Consider the following 14,461-nt stretch of genomic DNA (forward strand, 5'->3'; position numbering starts at 1 on the left):
TCACATGGAAAAAAATAACTGATCTCTACTTCACAGCATATGCAAATGATAATTGGAGTTGGATCTTGGGCCCAAATGTGAAAGATAAAACTAAAGCATTTAGAAGAGGGATGCCTGGGTGGCTCGGTCATTAAACATCTGCCTTTAGCTCAGCAGGAAGCCTGCTTCTCCCTCTTCCACTCCCCCTGCTTGTGTTTCCTCTTGCTCTGTGTCTCTCTCTGTCAAATAAATGAATAAAATCTTAAAACAACAACAACAACAAAACCCAACATTAAATCATTTAGAAGAAAATACAGGAGAATATTTTCATGACTTGAGAGTAGGCAATAATTTCTTTTTTAAATTTCAGCTTTATAGGAGTATAATTGACATATGAAAGTGTAAGGTGTTTCCAATTTTTCCCTATTTCCATACCCAAGGCAATGATTAAAAAAAAAAAAATTGGGGAGGGGGTGTGCTGTGGGAAGAAGTGCAGAGGAGAGGGAAAGAGAGAATCTTAAGCAGGCTCCACATCTGGTGTGGAGCTCAATCCAGGACTCTGGATCTCACAACCCTGAAATCATGACATGAGCCAAAATCAAGAGTCTGATGCTTAACCAACTGAGCCACCCAGGTGCCCTGGCAATGATTTCCTATAACAGAACACTAATCATAAAAGAAAAAAATTGATTAATGGGTTTTATCAAAATTCAACTCCTCTCATCAAAAGACACCATTAACACATATTTGACAAAGGGTTCATACTCAGAATCTATGGAGAACTCCTATAAATTGATTTTTGAAAAGAAGCTAAATAACCCAGACAAAAATAGGCAAAAAAACAGATACTTCATAACTTGGTTAATAAATAATAATGATATAAAGGTCTTAATGTGTAAGAATGCAATACAATAGTATATAAACACTGAGAATCTACATTTATTAATATGAAAAGGTGTTATATTGCAGGCAGCAAAACAAATATCTGGTATCATACTATTTATGTAAAATTATATGTCTTTATGTGCATTTGTATACATAGAAAAATATTTGGGAAGAAGTTCCCAGACACAAAATAAGTATAACCTATTTTTCCCCTCCAGGTTCTCAAGTCTAATGTATTGGTGTTGAAAACTCATAGCATCCAAGGGCTATTTCCCATGCCTGGCAGAGTAATCCTGGTCCTAGAAGAGACTTTGGTACGAGATCCAATTTTTCAAAAAATCAGCTTTATAAAGTACAGTAGTTTATGGCCCTATAAAATTGATGTAACTATATTTAGTCAGATATGTACTCATCTATCAAGGAGGGAAATTGCTAAAAATTATTCAGAACAGATTGTTTATTTGCTTGTTTGTTGGAGTTAGGGTCTTAGATTTTTTTCCTTCTAATTATAAAAAATAATTTCCTAGTAAATATATTAAAAATGCCCTATCTTTGTCCTTGAAATTTAAGATATGAGCTTGCCTAGTAGGAGCCTATATTCTGCTAATAATCATAAATTCATGAATCAAGGCAAGGAAAATAGTTGAATGATAGAAGGATGAAGACAGTATTCCAAAAAACTGTTTTTATCTAGAATATGGGAGTATAATGAATGAGTGAAACCATGAAGTTCTGATAACCACTTGGAAGAAGGGGGGCAGGATCGAGGAGTTCTTGGGACTTTAGCAGCAGGAGCTCAGGGTCTTTGTTCTAGTGTCTAGTGTTCCCCATCGGTGTCATTCTTTTACTCATGACTGTGACTGCTCCTCTCTCTTCTTTGTACCTACCATCCAGGGACTGTCATTTGTCTAGTCATTTGTGTCTTCAGGGCTCACTGGGGCATACTGCAGGAGGGAAGGGGACAGGCACTTAATGGATGTCTGATGTGCCGAGGCTGATAATTCAGATAATTCAGAAATGATTTCTATCAGAAGGATCTTACAGTCTAGGTGGGGGAGAGAGACCCATAAACAGTAAGTTGGATATTTGCCATAACCCCCGTGATGGAGCTATACACCAGGTTGCAGTGACAGCATTTTGCTCAGATTAAGAGAAAACATGTAAGTTGTGTCTTGAGTGATGAGTAAGATTCACCTGGTAGACCAAGAGGAGGAAGGGCCTTTCAGACAGATATATAAGAGCAAAGGAACTCTAATTGGGAAAGAGACTGATCGGTTTAAAAAGTATATGAAGGCACCATGCTGAGGCTGGGCATTTATGCAGAGACCAGATTGATTTTCTCAGCCAAGCAGTTTGCTTCTTTTCTTGTAGGTCATAGGAATCATTGCACCATTTTAAGTAGGGGAGCCTTATTATCAGTATGAGTTAGAAATGTGTTTACAATGCATGAGAAGAAGATTTGGAATTCTAGAAGTGAAAGATGAAACCCTGAGGTAAGGTGATAGCAAAAGGGAATGGAAATGCTCAAGAGGCAGAGGAAAGAGGTTATGAAGGAAGAATTTTTAAGACTTTTTAAACCAGTAGAATGGAGAGTATGGGAGAGAGGCAGGAGTCTACCATATTTGTTTTTCACTTGGGTAACAAAGGGTCAGGTGCTGTTACTAACCCAAACAGAATAGAAAGAGGCCAAGTGAAGCTATATTTTTCAGTGATTTGTTGATATTCCTCCTTTATACCAACTTGGAAAGAAAACTCAAAATCCCATCTGCCTGCCCCTTAACTCACTTACCTCTTACTCTAACTTTAGGAAGGATGCTCTTCTTTATTTAATTCGACCAGTTTCTTAAAGACCCTCTCCCCCAAGTAATTGCTACTTTACTATGTATTTTTTTAAGGATTTTATTTTTTTATTTGACAGACAGAGATCACAAGCAGGCAGAGAGGCAGGCAGAGAGAGAGAGAGAGAGGGAGGAAGGAGAAAGCAGGCTCCCCACCGAGCAGAGAGCAGAGAGCCCAATGCGGGGCTTGATCCCAGGACCCTGAGATCATGACCCGAGCTGAAGGCAGAGGCTTTAACCCACTGAGCCACCCAGGAGCCCCTTTACTATGTATTTTAATTGTTCCACAATTTTAAATAAGCTATTTTTATAGTCCCACCACCAGTGAGGAGAGAAAACAGTCAGGACTTGAAAGGGGCTCACTTGGCCTTCTACCCTCTAGGGAGGTTCTTGTTTCTGTGTTTCTACCCAGTAAGGGGACCAGTCTGACTAAATCTGGTGGCTGAGCACTTCTGGGTTTGCTTGCTACTACAGAATGTTCATGAACGCTGGTCATTACCTCTTTCTTCTTTATCTTTTCCTTGGGATGAAAGAATGTAATATGAGTTCAGAAAATTTAACTGAAATATTGTCTGTGAGAATCTGTTGCTACTTTGTGAATTCAAGAGCTAAACAAAAACTCTGGATTAAAGTAGAAAGGCATGACCTTTTCACAGAGCCTGTTGAGCTCAGCGCCTAAACCAGGGTTACTTTGAGGAGTCTTTTCTAACTTCCCCAGGCAGCCCTGTGGGCTTTCTCCTGAGGCACCTCCTCTGCTAGGGTATAATTATTCTACAGGCTTGTGTTTTGTTCTCATCTGTGTTGTTTTAGAGGAAGAAACTATTCATTTTAATATGATGTCTGGTCAGAATAGCCCCTTAACAAATGGGATGGATGGATGGATGGATGGATTGATGGATGGGTGGATAGATGGTAGACACAAAACCTCAGTAATTATTGTGACCAGCTGTTCTTACCATATGGCTGACAAACCCCTCAGTCCCCCGAGATGCTTTTAGGAGATTCATGAGGTCAGAACCATTTGTGAAATTGTTATTATTCACAAATAATAGCATTTGCCTGTTTCATGTAGAAATTTACACTGATATTAGAAAAACAATGGTAGGTTATATTGTTAATGCCTTAGTATAAATCAAGTTCATGGCATCAACTGATAATCATATTCTTCACTGCCACCACTCACATTAAAAAGGGAAAAAAAAAGACTTAGAAGTATCATCACTGATTCAGCAAAAATTATTAATTTTTGATGCTGAGTCAAGATTAACATCCCTGAGTTAAGATCTTGGGGCACCCTCTTACACTGTTAGTGGGAATGCAAGCTGGTACAGCCACTCTGGAAATCAGTATGGAGGTTCCTCTAGACATTAAAAATAGAAATACCCTATCACCCAGTAATTGCACTATGAGGGATTTAACCCAAAGATACAGATGTAGTGAAAAGAAAGGGCATATGCACCCCAATGTTTATAGCAGCAATGACCACCTATAGCCAAACTGTTGAAGGAGCTGAGATGCCCTTCAACAGATGAACAGATAAAGATGTGGCTCATATATACAGTGGAATATTACTCAGCCATCAGAAAGGATGAATACCCACTATTTGCATCGACATAGATGGAGCTGGAGGGGATTATGCTAAGTGAAATAAATCAAGCAGAGAAAGACAATTATCATATGGTTTCATTCATATGTGGGATATAAGGAATAGCACAGAGAACCATAGGCTAGAGAGGGAAAAGTGAATGGGAAGAAATCAGACAGGGAGACAAACCATGAGAGACTCTGGACTCTGGGAACCAAATTGAGGGTTTCAGAAGGGAATGGGTTGCAGGGGGGAGGGGAAACCAGTTGCTGATATTAAGGAGAGTACATGTGGTGATGAGCACTGGGTGTTATGCACAACTAGTGAATGATTGAACACTACATCAAAAATTAATGATGGCTTGGGGCGCCTGGGTCGCTCAGTGGGTTAAAGCCTCTACCTTCAGCTCAGGTCACAATCCCAGAGTCCAGGGGTCGAGCCCTGCATCAGGCTCTCTGCTTAGCAAGGAGCCTAATTCCCCCACCCCCACTCTGCCTGCCTTTCTGCCTAATTGTGATCTTGGTCTGTCAAATGAATAAATAAAATCTTTTAAAAAAAAAAAAAAAGCTAAAAATGGCTGGCTGGCTAATTGAATATAATAATAATAAAAAAATTAATTTAAAAAAGATCTTGGGACACCTGTCTGGCTCAGTTGGTAGAACATGTGACTCTTGGTCTTAGGGGTTGTAAATTTGAGCCCCACAAGAGATTACTTAAAAATAAACTCTTAAGGGGGTATCTGGGTGGCTCAGGTGGTTAAGCAGCTGCCTTTGGCTCAGTTCATGATCCTGTGGTCCTGGGATCAAGTCCTATGTCAGGCTCCCTGTGGGGAGTCTGCTTGTCCCCCTCTCTCTGCCCCTTCCCCTGTTCATGCTCTCATTCACTCTCTCTCTTTCAAATAAATAAATAAAATCCTAAAAAAATTTTTTTTTGAATCTTAAAACAAGATTAACATCTTGACTCTTTAATAGTCAAGGTGATGAATTGGAAGATAAATGCAAAACAGTTCCGCTATATACTGAAATTCAATGGTAGTCCTAAAGAAAAGCACTTGATGCAAGCAGAACTAGTCATTTTTTTTTTCATGGAAAAAATATTTACTTGAAAGAATTGACAGACTAGTTATTTCATCTTGGGTATTTGGCAAATATTTTCTCAAAAATGAACAAATGAGTTTGCCTTTTCAAGGAAAACAACTGACAGTATCTGTTGCCAATGACAGAACCTAAACTTTTATAATGAAAAATTAGAATTTGAATAAATTTGAATCAATCATTGTGATTGATTCCCATTGCTTAAGGACTTTTATCTGCTATCAATGCTAATATTAATAAAATGTGCCAACATTTGGAAGAGCTACATAACTCAAAGAGTCTTTATTTTCCAAATAACTAATACATGATATTACAAAACAGTGCATGAGTAAGGAATCCTTCCAATTACAGGACAAAACAGTGAAATTTAGTGTAATAGAATATGGAAATTCATTGATATTGTTTCAGATTCCACATTATAGCTAACCTTTGAAGAAATTACCACTTACTCAAGTTTGAGTATGGTATCAAAAAGACTATCCATGGGGCGCCTGGGTGGCTCAGTGGGTTAAAGCCTCTGCCTTCAGCTCAGGACATGGTCTCAGGGTCCTGGGATCGAGCCCCATATGGGGCTCTCTGCTCAGCAGGGAGCCTGCTTCCTCCTCTCTCTCTGCCTGCCTCTCTGCCTACTTGTGATCTCTTTCCATCAAATGAATAAAAAAAAAAAATTAAAAAAAAAGACTATCCATAATTATCTGAAAAGCCTATTAAGTTATTTCTTCCTTTTCCATTTATGTATCTGTGTGAAACCATATTTTCTTTTTTTTTTTAAGATTTTATTTATTTATTTGACAGAGAGAAATCACAAGTAGGCAGAGAGGCAGGCAGAGAGAGAGAGAGGAGGAAGCAAAGCAGGCTCCCCGCTGAGCAGAGAGCCCGATGCGGGACTCAATCCCAGGACCCTGAGATCATGATCTGAGCCGAAGGCAGTGGCTTAACCACTGAGCCACCCAGGCGCCCAGTGTGAAACCGTATTTTCTTTATATGCTTCAATTAAAACAACATATTACAACAGACTGAATGCAGAAACAGGAGAATCCAGCTGTTTCCTATTAAGCCAAACATTAAAGAGATTTGCAGAAACATAAACCAATACCACTTTTTTCACTAAATATATTTTGGATGATATAGTTACTTTTCATAAAATATTTATGCTAATATGTATTAGGTTTGTGAAGTTTTCCAGGTTTAAATTTTTTTTCAAAGATTTTTTTAAAAATTTATTTGACAGAGACACAGAGAGAGAGAGGGAACACAAGCAAGAGGAGTGGAAGGGGAAGGAGCAGGCTTCCTACAGAGTAGGGACCCAGATGTGGAGCTTGATCCCAGGACCCTGGGATCATGACCTGAGCCAAAGGCAGATGCTTAATGACTAAACCACCCAGGCGCCCCTCTGGGTTTGAATTTTTTTTAAACATGTATTTATTTGAGTGAGAGAACACGCTAGGGGGAGGCAGAGGGAGAGAATCTCAGGCAGACTCCACACTGAGCACAGAGCCCATATATGGGGTTCGATCTTGGGACCCTGAGATCATGACCTGAGCTAAAACCAAGAGTTGGACACTTAACCTACTGAGACACCCAAGCACCTCTTTCCAGGTTTAATTTTTAATGTAGAAAACACTGAGATATGTAACCTGGATTTTTTTTTTAAGCCCTTAGGCACCTCAGTTTTTAAGAATGTAAAGGTCCTGAGGCTGTAAGGTTTGAAAACCAAGATCTCCAGATGTTTTAAGTATTCAGAACAGATGGATAAAAAGCTAATACCACTTCTGCTTTAATCATCCTAAAATCAAGGCATTAAAAAATAATAATAAAATAAAGCCATTGTTTCTTTAACTATAAAATGTGTCATTTACATATATTTAATGTATTTGAAATTTAAATACATTTATGTCTAAATATATTTAATTCTTGAAAAGTAGTTTTATTGGTTTTTAAATTGAACAAAATACATATGGATGGTTTTTAAAAATTCAAACAGTACAAAGATACATTTTAAATTCTTTTTGAGTTAAAAGGGATGTATAAGGGACATCTGAGTGGCTCAGTAAGTTAAGTGTCTGCCTTCAGCTCAGGTCATGATCCCAGGGTCCTGGGATGGAGCCCTGCATCAGGCTTCCTGCTCCGAGGGGAACCTGCTTCTCCCTCTCCCTCTGCCTGCTGCTCCCCCTACTTCGACTCTCTCTCCTCTCAAATATATAAATAAAAAATCTTTTAAAAAGGAGTCCTTTGGAAATTTGTAGGGGAAAGAATATAACCATTGTTTTACCAATTTATCAAATAATCTTTTCAGTTTTCTGTTTTCCCAAATTCCTTATCCACACATTTATGGTAATGATAAGAAGCAATAAAATTTCAGAGGGTATATTCTATACATATATACATTATACCCAGTAATGCCAGGCACCTTTCTAAAATGCCTCAATGACAATGATGTTATACTGATGAAAAACTGTCTCCCGGGGCACCGGATGGCTCAGTCAGCTAAGCAGGGTCCTTGCTGAGCAGGGAGCTGGATGTGGGGTTCAGTCCCAGGACCCAGAGAACATGACCTGACTTGAAGGCAGTTGCTTAACCGACTAAGACACCCAGGCACCCAGTAACTGATTTTCTTTCTTTCTTTTTTTAAGATTTTATTTATTTATTTGACAGAGATCACAGGTAGGCAGAGAGGCAGCCAGAGAGAGAGGAAGGGAAGCAAGTCCCCACTAAGCAGAGAGGCCGAAGTGGGGCTCGATCCCAGAACCCTGGGATCATGACCTGGGCCGAAGGCAGAGGCTTTAACCCGCTGAGCCACCGAGGCGCCCCAGTAACTGATTTTCAAAACCTAAATGTAGCTTACTCATGATCATTACACTTTGACCCAGTATTCCAGCTAATTGAAAGTCTTATAAATTGTTTTGGTTGCTATTTGTTGTGTTAGCTACTCCTGCCAGATTTTCCTTTCCTGACCTTTCCTTTAAGACTTGTAGACATTTGGAGTGCCTGGGTGGCTCAGTAGTTAAGTGTCTACCTTCGGCTCAGATCATGATCCCAGGATCCTGGGATCAAGCCCCACATCGGGCTTCCCACTTGGCAGGAAGCCTGCTTCTCCCTCTCCCACTTCTGGTGCTTGTATCCCTCTCTCATTCTCTCTCTCTCTCTCTCTCTCTGTCAAATAAATAAATAAATAAAATCTTTAAAACAACAACAACAACAAAAAAAACCTTGTAGACATTCAGGGGGGCCTGGCAGGCATAGTCAGGGGTAGTGTGTTCAAGCTCCATACTGGGTGTAGAAATTACTTACATACATACATACACTTTTAAAAAAAGAATTATAGACATTCAAAGAACGTACACAAGAAGTTAGGATGTCACCTTGGAAAGACCAATGGAAAGCTCCACTAAATCTAGTGGATTTATCATGGTCCATGTTCTGACCCTCTTGGCGACTTGGAAATCACTTAAAAATGTGACTTAGAGCTAAGGAATATTGGCATTAAACAAGGCTATATAAACTCAAACATTATTTTATTAAGGATTATGACTTCCAAGAAGACTGTGCCTTCTTGTTTGAAAATGTAGGTTGTTTTATTATTCACATATGTTGAGGCCAACAGGAGACAGTTACATTGAAAATACCATTTGTTACTCACAGTTGTCAAGAGGAGGCAGGGATACCACTTCACACAGGGCCAGGGTAGGAAAGCACCAGGGTCTGCCTGGAGACAGAGTGTGAGGGAAAACTGGGCCAAGACCCTTTATTATAGTTTCTGTAGGAAGGAATGGGTGAGGCAAGGTAATCAGGTTTAGGATTGGCTAGTTTGAATAATTTCAGTGGTTTCTGGGGTGTGGGAGCTGTCACTGGTTGTTTGGTACCTGACCCTGCAGTGACTAGGATGGGGGGTAGTGGCCCTGAGAAGGCCTGTGAGAACCTGATAAAGGAGTTGGTTGGTTGGACTATGGACTCTGAGTTGGCTGGATTGCACATGAAGGATGCATTCTGGGGCAAGTTGTTTTCTATCCCTAGGAATTAGCTAACCCTGGGAGGGGCGGTCTCTCTAGTGTTAGCAAGGCCCCAAAATATCAAAGCATCAGCACATACCAAAACAAAACAACCCAACAACAACAACAACAAAAAACCCAGAAAACAGGGGCACCTGGGTGGCTCAGTGGTTAAAGCCTCTGCTTTCGGCTCAGGTCATGGTCCAAGGGATCCCTGGGATCCAGCCCGGCATCGGGCTCTCTGCTCAGCAGGAGGCCTGCTTCTCTTCCTCTCTCTCTCTGCCTGCCTCTCTGCCTACTTGTGATCTCTGTCTGTCAAATAAATAAATAAAAAAAAAAAAAAACCCCAGAAAACAAAACCACCACCACCAACAAAAATCCATGATTAATACAGTTGTCATCACCCTGACAGTTCATTCCTTCCTTTAAACAAGCTATATGGAAATCAAGTTATTAGAAGGCTACATAGTATTTAATCCGAATAAGTATAGTTAATCATTTGAGATTTTAAAAGGTCCAGGTACTGGATAACTGATGGATACATCTCTACCAAAAAATATGCCAGGCAAGTGTTCATCACCTTCCCTGGCACTGCTTGGATGGGACACTGTCAGCAATTGTCTCTGTAACTAGGACTGCCCTATGTCCTCCCTAGGAGGACACAGTGAATCAGTATTAGCTGTACTCTGTGGAAATCCTAGCCACAAGTAACTAGGAATTGTACCTGTAAAACTAATGAATGAAGGTTCATCACATCTTTAAATTAAAGTTAAATCATACTTTTATGTTATGTTAAAATATAACACATATCTATATATCTGACTCCTGTTACAAACATCTGTGACTTACCTACCATTGGAATCCCAGTGATATATTTCACTTAATAGAGTGAAAAGTCCCATAGGATGGTTTTACAACCTAACTCAAGGAACCTTAGCCCCTAAAATGTTTTCAGGATTGAGAGAAGACTAAAAGCCCTTCCACATACAGCCAACAAAGGTTTAGTCTTATTAAATATTTTTTGCATATTGGGATTAGAATAGCAACAAACATTATTCTCAGTTTCCTATTAAAGTAACATGTGGCACAATTTCTCCTGAGATTATTTTGAAATATTTGTTAGTATTTGAGATAAATAAAAATGATAATCAAAATAACATTTAAAATTTTTATTGATAACATTTTGTTTCTGAACTAATCTATTTACATATTCTTCCAAACTGTATCCTTGCAACTTAAAGCCAAGCACTTTTCTCAATATTAAAACTTGCAAAAAGGGTTTAGCTACTTATAAACATCAGGTACAATTCTAAGTTCTGAATCAAAAAATATTTCTAATGTAATTTACAGTAATGTTCTTTAAAACATTAAATGGAAAACCTCCAATTATTTTACTCAAATGAAAACCACAAAAAAATTAAATAATTACCATGTACATTACAACTTGCTTATATCAAATTACCAAGAAAAGCATCATGCCAATTGTTAGGATCTCCTCTACTAATAGAAGGCAAAGAAATAAAGTTGTATATGTCAGTCATCAAATTAATTCACTCCTGTTTTGTATAATTTGATGTACTCTTTGTTGTAAAACTGCTAGATTGAAATAAGGATTCTTTATATAAACACCACATTTTGAAGTCGTTTAGATAATATAGTCATTTTGTAATATTTTATGATAGTAACATGGTATTCATTTATTTTGTTAGAAGTTATTCACAGGTCCTAAATACTAGATGATTGGAATGTCACACTAAGGAAATTATCCTTATTATATAAATGTCTAATAATTACATGTTAGAAATTAAAAGATATTGTTTAATCTTGACCGAATAGTATATTTTGTAATTAAGTTTCTACTGGCTTTTCTAATTTTATCTAACCTAAGAGAATCTAATAATCAGTTTTTCTTTTCTAAAATGAAGCAAGCACATAGTTTCTATTTGTGATAAACCCCCAGATTTTTGTTTTTTTGGTTGTCTGTAGAAAGACAAGAATAATTTGATATAAGTAAAGAGGAATGCTGTTAAACTTCTGCTTTTTCTTGTTATTGGGAACCTATGGATAGACTTAAAAAATAATAGCAGGAATTAAAGGATATGAAGAAAGAATTTATGGGATAACATTAAAGACAAAATAAAACCAAGCAAAAAACAACACACTAACACTTAGCATAGATTATTACTAGCTTATAAAACTCCGATCTGTTATTTGACATTGATAAAGCTGACAACATGAATATTAGCTGCCCAGTATACTATAATAGTTAGCCTTTTAAAATTTTAATTAGATTTCATACACTTGCAATCAACATTTTTAAGAATTAGTTCATTCTTTCCTTATACCTTATACCTTTCCTTATACCGTACAGGCTTATTGATCATAGAACACTTTCATTTTTTTTTAATGCTTTTGGCATCTCGGAAAATTACAATCATTTATTGACTTGTAATGTTAAAAATGTTTATTGATTTGAATGCAGTGTTTCCTAATAAAATATTTGAAAAATATGAAATCATCTCCAACATATTTGACCTTCTTTTTTTTTACTGATTTTTGTTTAAATTAGAAACTTGGGCCACATGAAGGTTGTTATATATTAGAAATTTTGAGAAATACAGCTTTAATTTTGTTTAAATTTCCTTAGTAGAAACTACATATTATTTGTATGTCCACAGTGCCTAGGACGATACGCAGTATATTTTGATGACCCTAACAATGATGGACTAACCAATTACAAGATTTAAAAGGATGAAAATTTGAGACTTCTTCTGTGGTTCTATATTTCTCTGATGTAGACAACTGAACAAAATGTGCTTTCTAGGCATCTCTTAAAAATTTACTAATTGCTTAATTTGTTCTGTTTGCAATGATTGTCTCCTTAACAACATTTTTTTGTTTTTGAATTCTTTAGGGAACATAGGAACTGTTGGCATAAGCACTTTTTGACCACAAGAAAGGAGGCTGGAAATCTTATTATTGGCATTGATATCTGAAATGGGAGGGTGAGGATTCACATTTAAGGGTGGCAGAAATCCTGGTCTGGCTTGAGTAATATTGTGATCTAAAGAGAAAGCTCCTGACCCACGCCTTTCTAAAAGTGTATGATTTCTCCTGCTCAAGGGACCTGGTGAGATATTCTCCAGCAATTCTCTAGGCCCTGACAGCAAGGAAGGAGATGGCGAGAAGACCTTTTTCTTTCCTATAAGTGCTTTGCCATCTTCTAAAGTTGTAGGGGTAAGACCAGCGGAGAGCTGGGAATCAGAGCTGTAGTGATTTGCCCCTGAGTTTCTTTTTTGAACTATACTTCTTAAGGTAGAAGCAAAGATTGTCTGGTTAGAGTCTGGATCTGGGTCAGCAGGTATTTCAGTGCATTGCTGGTTTCCTTCTAGAAAAAATGCCTGATGATTTATTTCATCGTATGACATCTTTCTTGAGCTGGCCTGATCAAAGGCTCTTAATAAATGTGCTGTGTCTTTTACATCAATACTTTGGTGCCTAGTGATGAAGCGCTTGGAAAGTGCTACCCCATTGGTTTTGTAGGATAATTCTTCCTCTGGAGTAATATCCTGGAGCTCCTCCTGCAAAGAGGCCACCCTGTTTTGGTGCATTAGTAAGGGAGGACTCTTGATCCAGGTTGGAGGTTGGGGTAGCTTGGGCCCATTAGAGGCCACAGCAGGCTTCCTCACAGGGGAGCCTGGGTCCTGTGTATCATCACTACTTCCTGAGAGCTCCAGACCTTTAAGGCCAAAAAAGGTCGTTTCAGTTTCAGAAGAATGTGTAAGTGGCAATGAGGCTGTTTTTATGTCTATTTCTGAAGGAGTGGCACAGGAGGCTGGGGAATGACCCCCATCTATATCTACAGGGGGCATATTTAAGTACTGTTTGGTAGTGTGCCTACCAGAGGGGGATTTCGCTGTCGTTATGATAATGACCTCTTTCCCTTTTGCCTTGCAAGCGCTAAGTAGAACTTTCAGGGTTTCTCTATCCTCTGAATTTATAGCATAAACAAGGGCTGAATAACTAGAATGGTCTTGCAGGCTGAGATCAGCCCCATTGTTTAGAAGCAGGGAAACAACTTCAGGACCAGCTTTTTCTAAGCAAGCGTGCATCAAAGCAGTTTTCCCAGATTTGTCCTGTATGTTGGGGTCAGCATTGTTTTCTAATAGGTATTTAACCATTTTGGCTTTACTGACACTCTGGTGATCAACATGTTTAGTCTTACAAGCGATCATTAAAGGTGTTTCTCCACGGTCATTGCTCTCGTTAATGTAGGCACCACCTTCTAGCAAGAGTCTTGTGAGGCGAAGCCGGCTCTGATGGACTGCTTTGATGAGGGAATTTCCATCACTTGAAATTTCTACACCTTCATCCATCTTCAAAAGTCAGAATCAATACCTGGTTATCAAAGAATATGAAGAACAAAAGATCAGCCAGAATCCCAGTCTTCATTCATGTTATTATTCATAACTTCTGAAATATGTATATATAGAGTAACAGGACATAAATGAGATTGTTAATAATACAGAATTAAAGAAATTTTAGAATAGTAACAGCCTATAGGGAATCACATACTAAAATTTACTTTCAAAATCCACATTGAATATTTATGATATAATACCAGCCTAGTACTTCCCTAAATTCCACATTAATTAAACAGCAATCCATTTACTTTCCACTTGTGAAAAATATTTTTAAAATAACACTAAAATGTAGATTTAAGGAAAAATTCCAAAATTCTGTGTAATTGCAACTGAATCAATGAAAATACAGATATTTATGGCAGATGAATCTAAATATTTCTTAGGGTCAAATTACTTACATGTGCTCTTAAGTTAGATAATGCAACTATTATCTAGATTTTCAATTTGAGGAGCTTTTTTTCTTTTTGAAGATTTTAAAATTTTATTTACTTATTTATTTTATTTGACAGACAGAAATCACAAGCAGGCAGAGAGGCAGGCAGAGAGAGAGGAGGAAGCAGGCTCCCCGCCAAGCAGAAAGCCCGATGCCAGACTCGATCCCAGGACCCTGAGATCATGACTTGAGCTGAAGGCAGAGGCTTAACCCACTGAGCCACCCAGGTGCCCC

At 38.2% G+C, this 14,461-nt stretch overlaps 1 protein-coding gene across 14 annotated transcripts in view; it reads right to left on the minus strand.

Moving 5' to 3' along the window:
- Nucleotides 1-10,524: 10,524 nt before the first annotated feature.
- The window catches only part of ANKRD34B (ankyrin repeat domain 34B), a 14,590-nt gene continuing 10,653 nt past the window's right edge, over nucleotides 10,525-14,461 (minus strand). For all 14 annotated transcript variants that reach the window (XM_059418149.1, XM_059418160.1, XM_059418163.1 and 11 more), the window contains one exon: nucleotides 10,525-13,768. In XM_059418149.1, the coding sequence (XP_059274132.1) occupies nucleotides 12,202-13,746 (1,545 nt within the window). In that variant the 5' untranslated portion in view covers nucleotides 13,747-13,768 and the 3' untranslated portion in view covers nucleotides 10,525-12,201. The remainder of the gene's footprint in view (nucleotides 13,769-14,461) is intronic.

This window comes from Mustela nigripes, chromosome 12 (assembly GCF_022355385.1).
Source record: "Mustela nigripes isolate SB6536 chromosome 12, MUSNIG.SB6536, whole genome shotgun sequence".
Taxonomy (NCBI): domain Eukaryota; kingdom Metazoa; phylum Chordata; class Mammalia; order Carnivora; family Mustelidae; genus Mustela; species Mustela nigripes.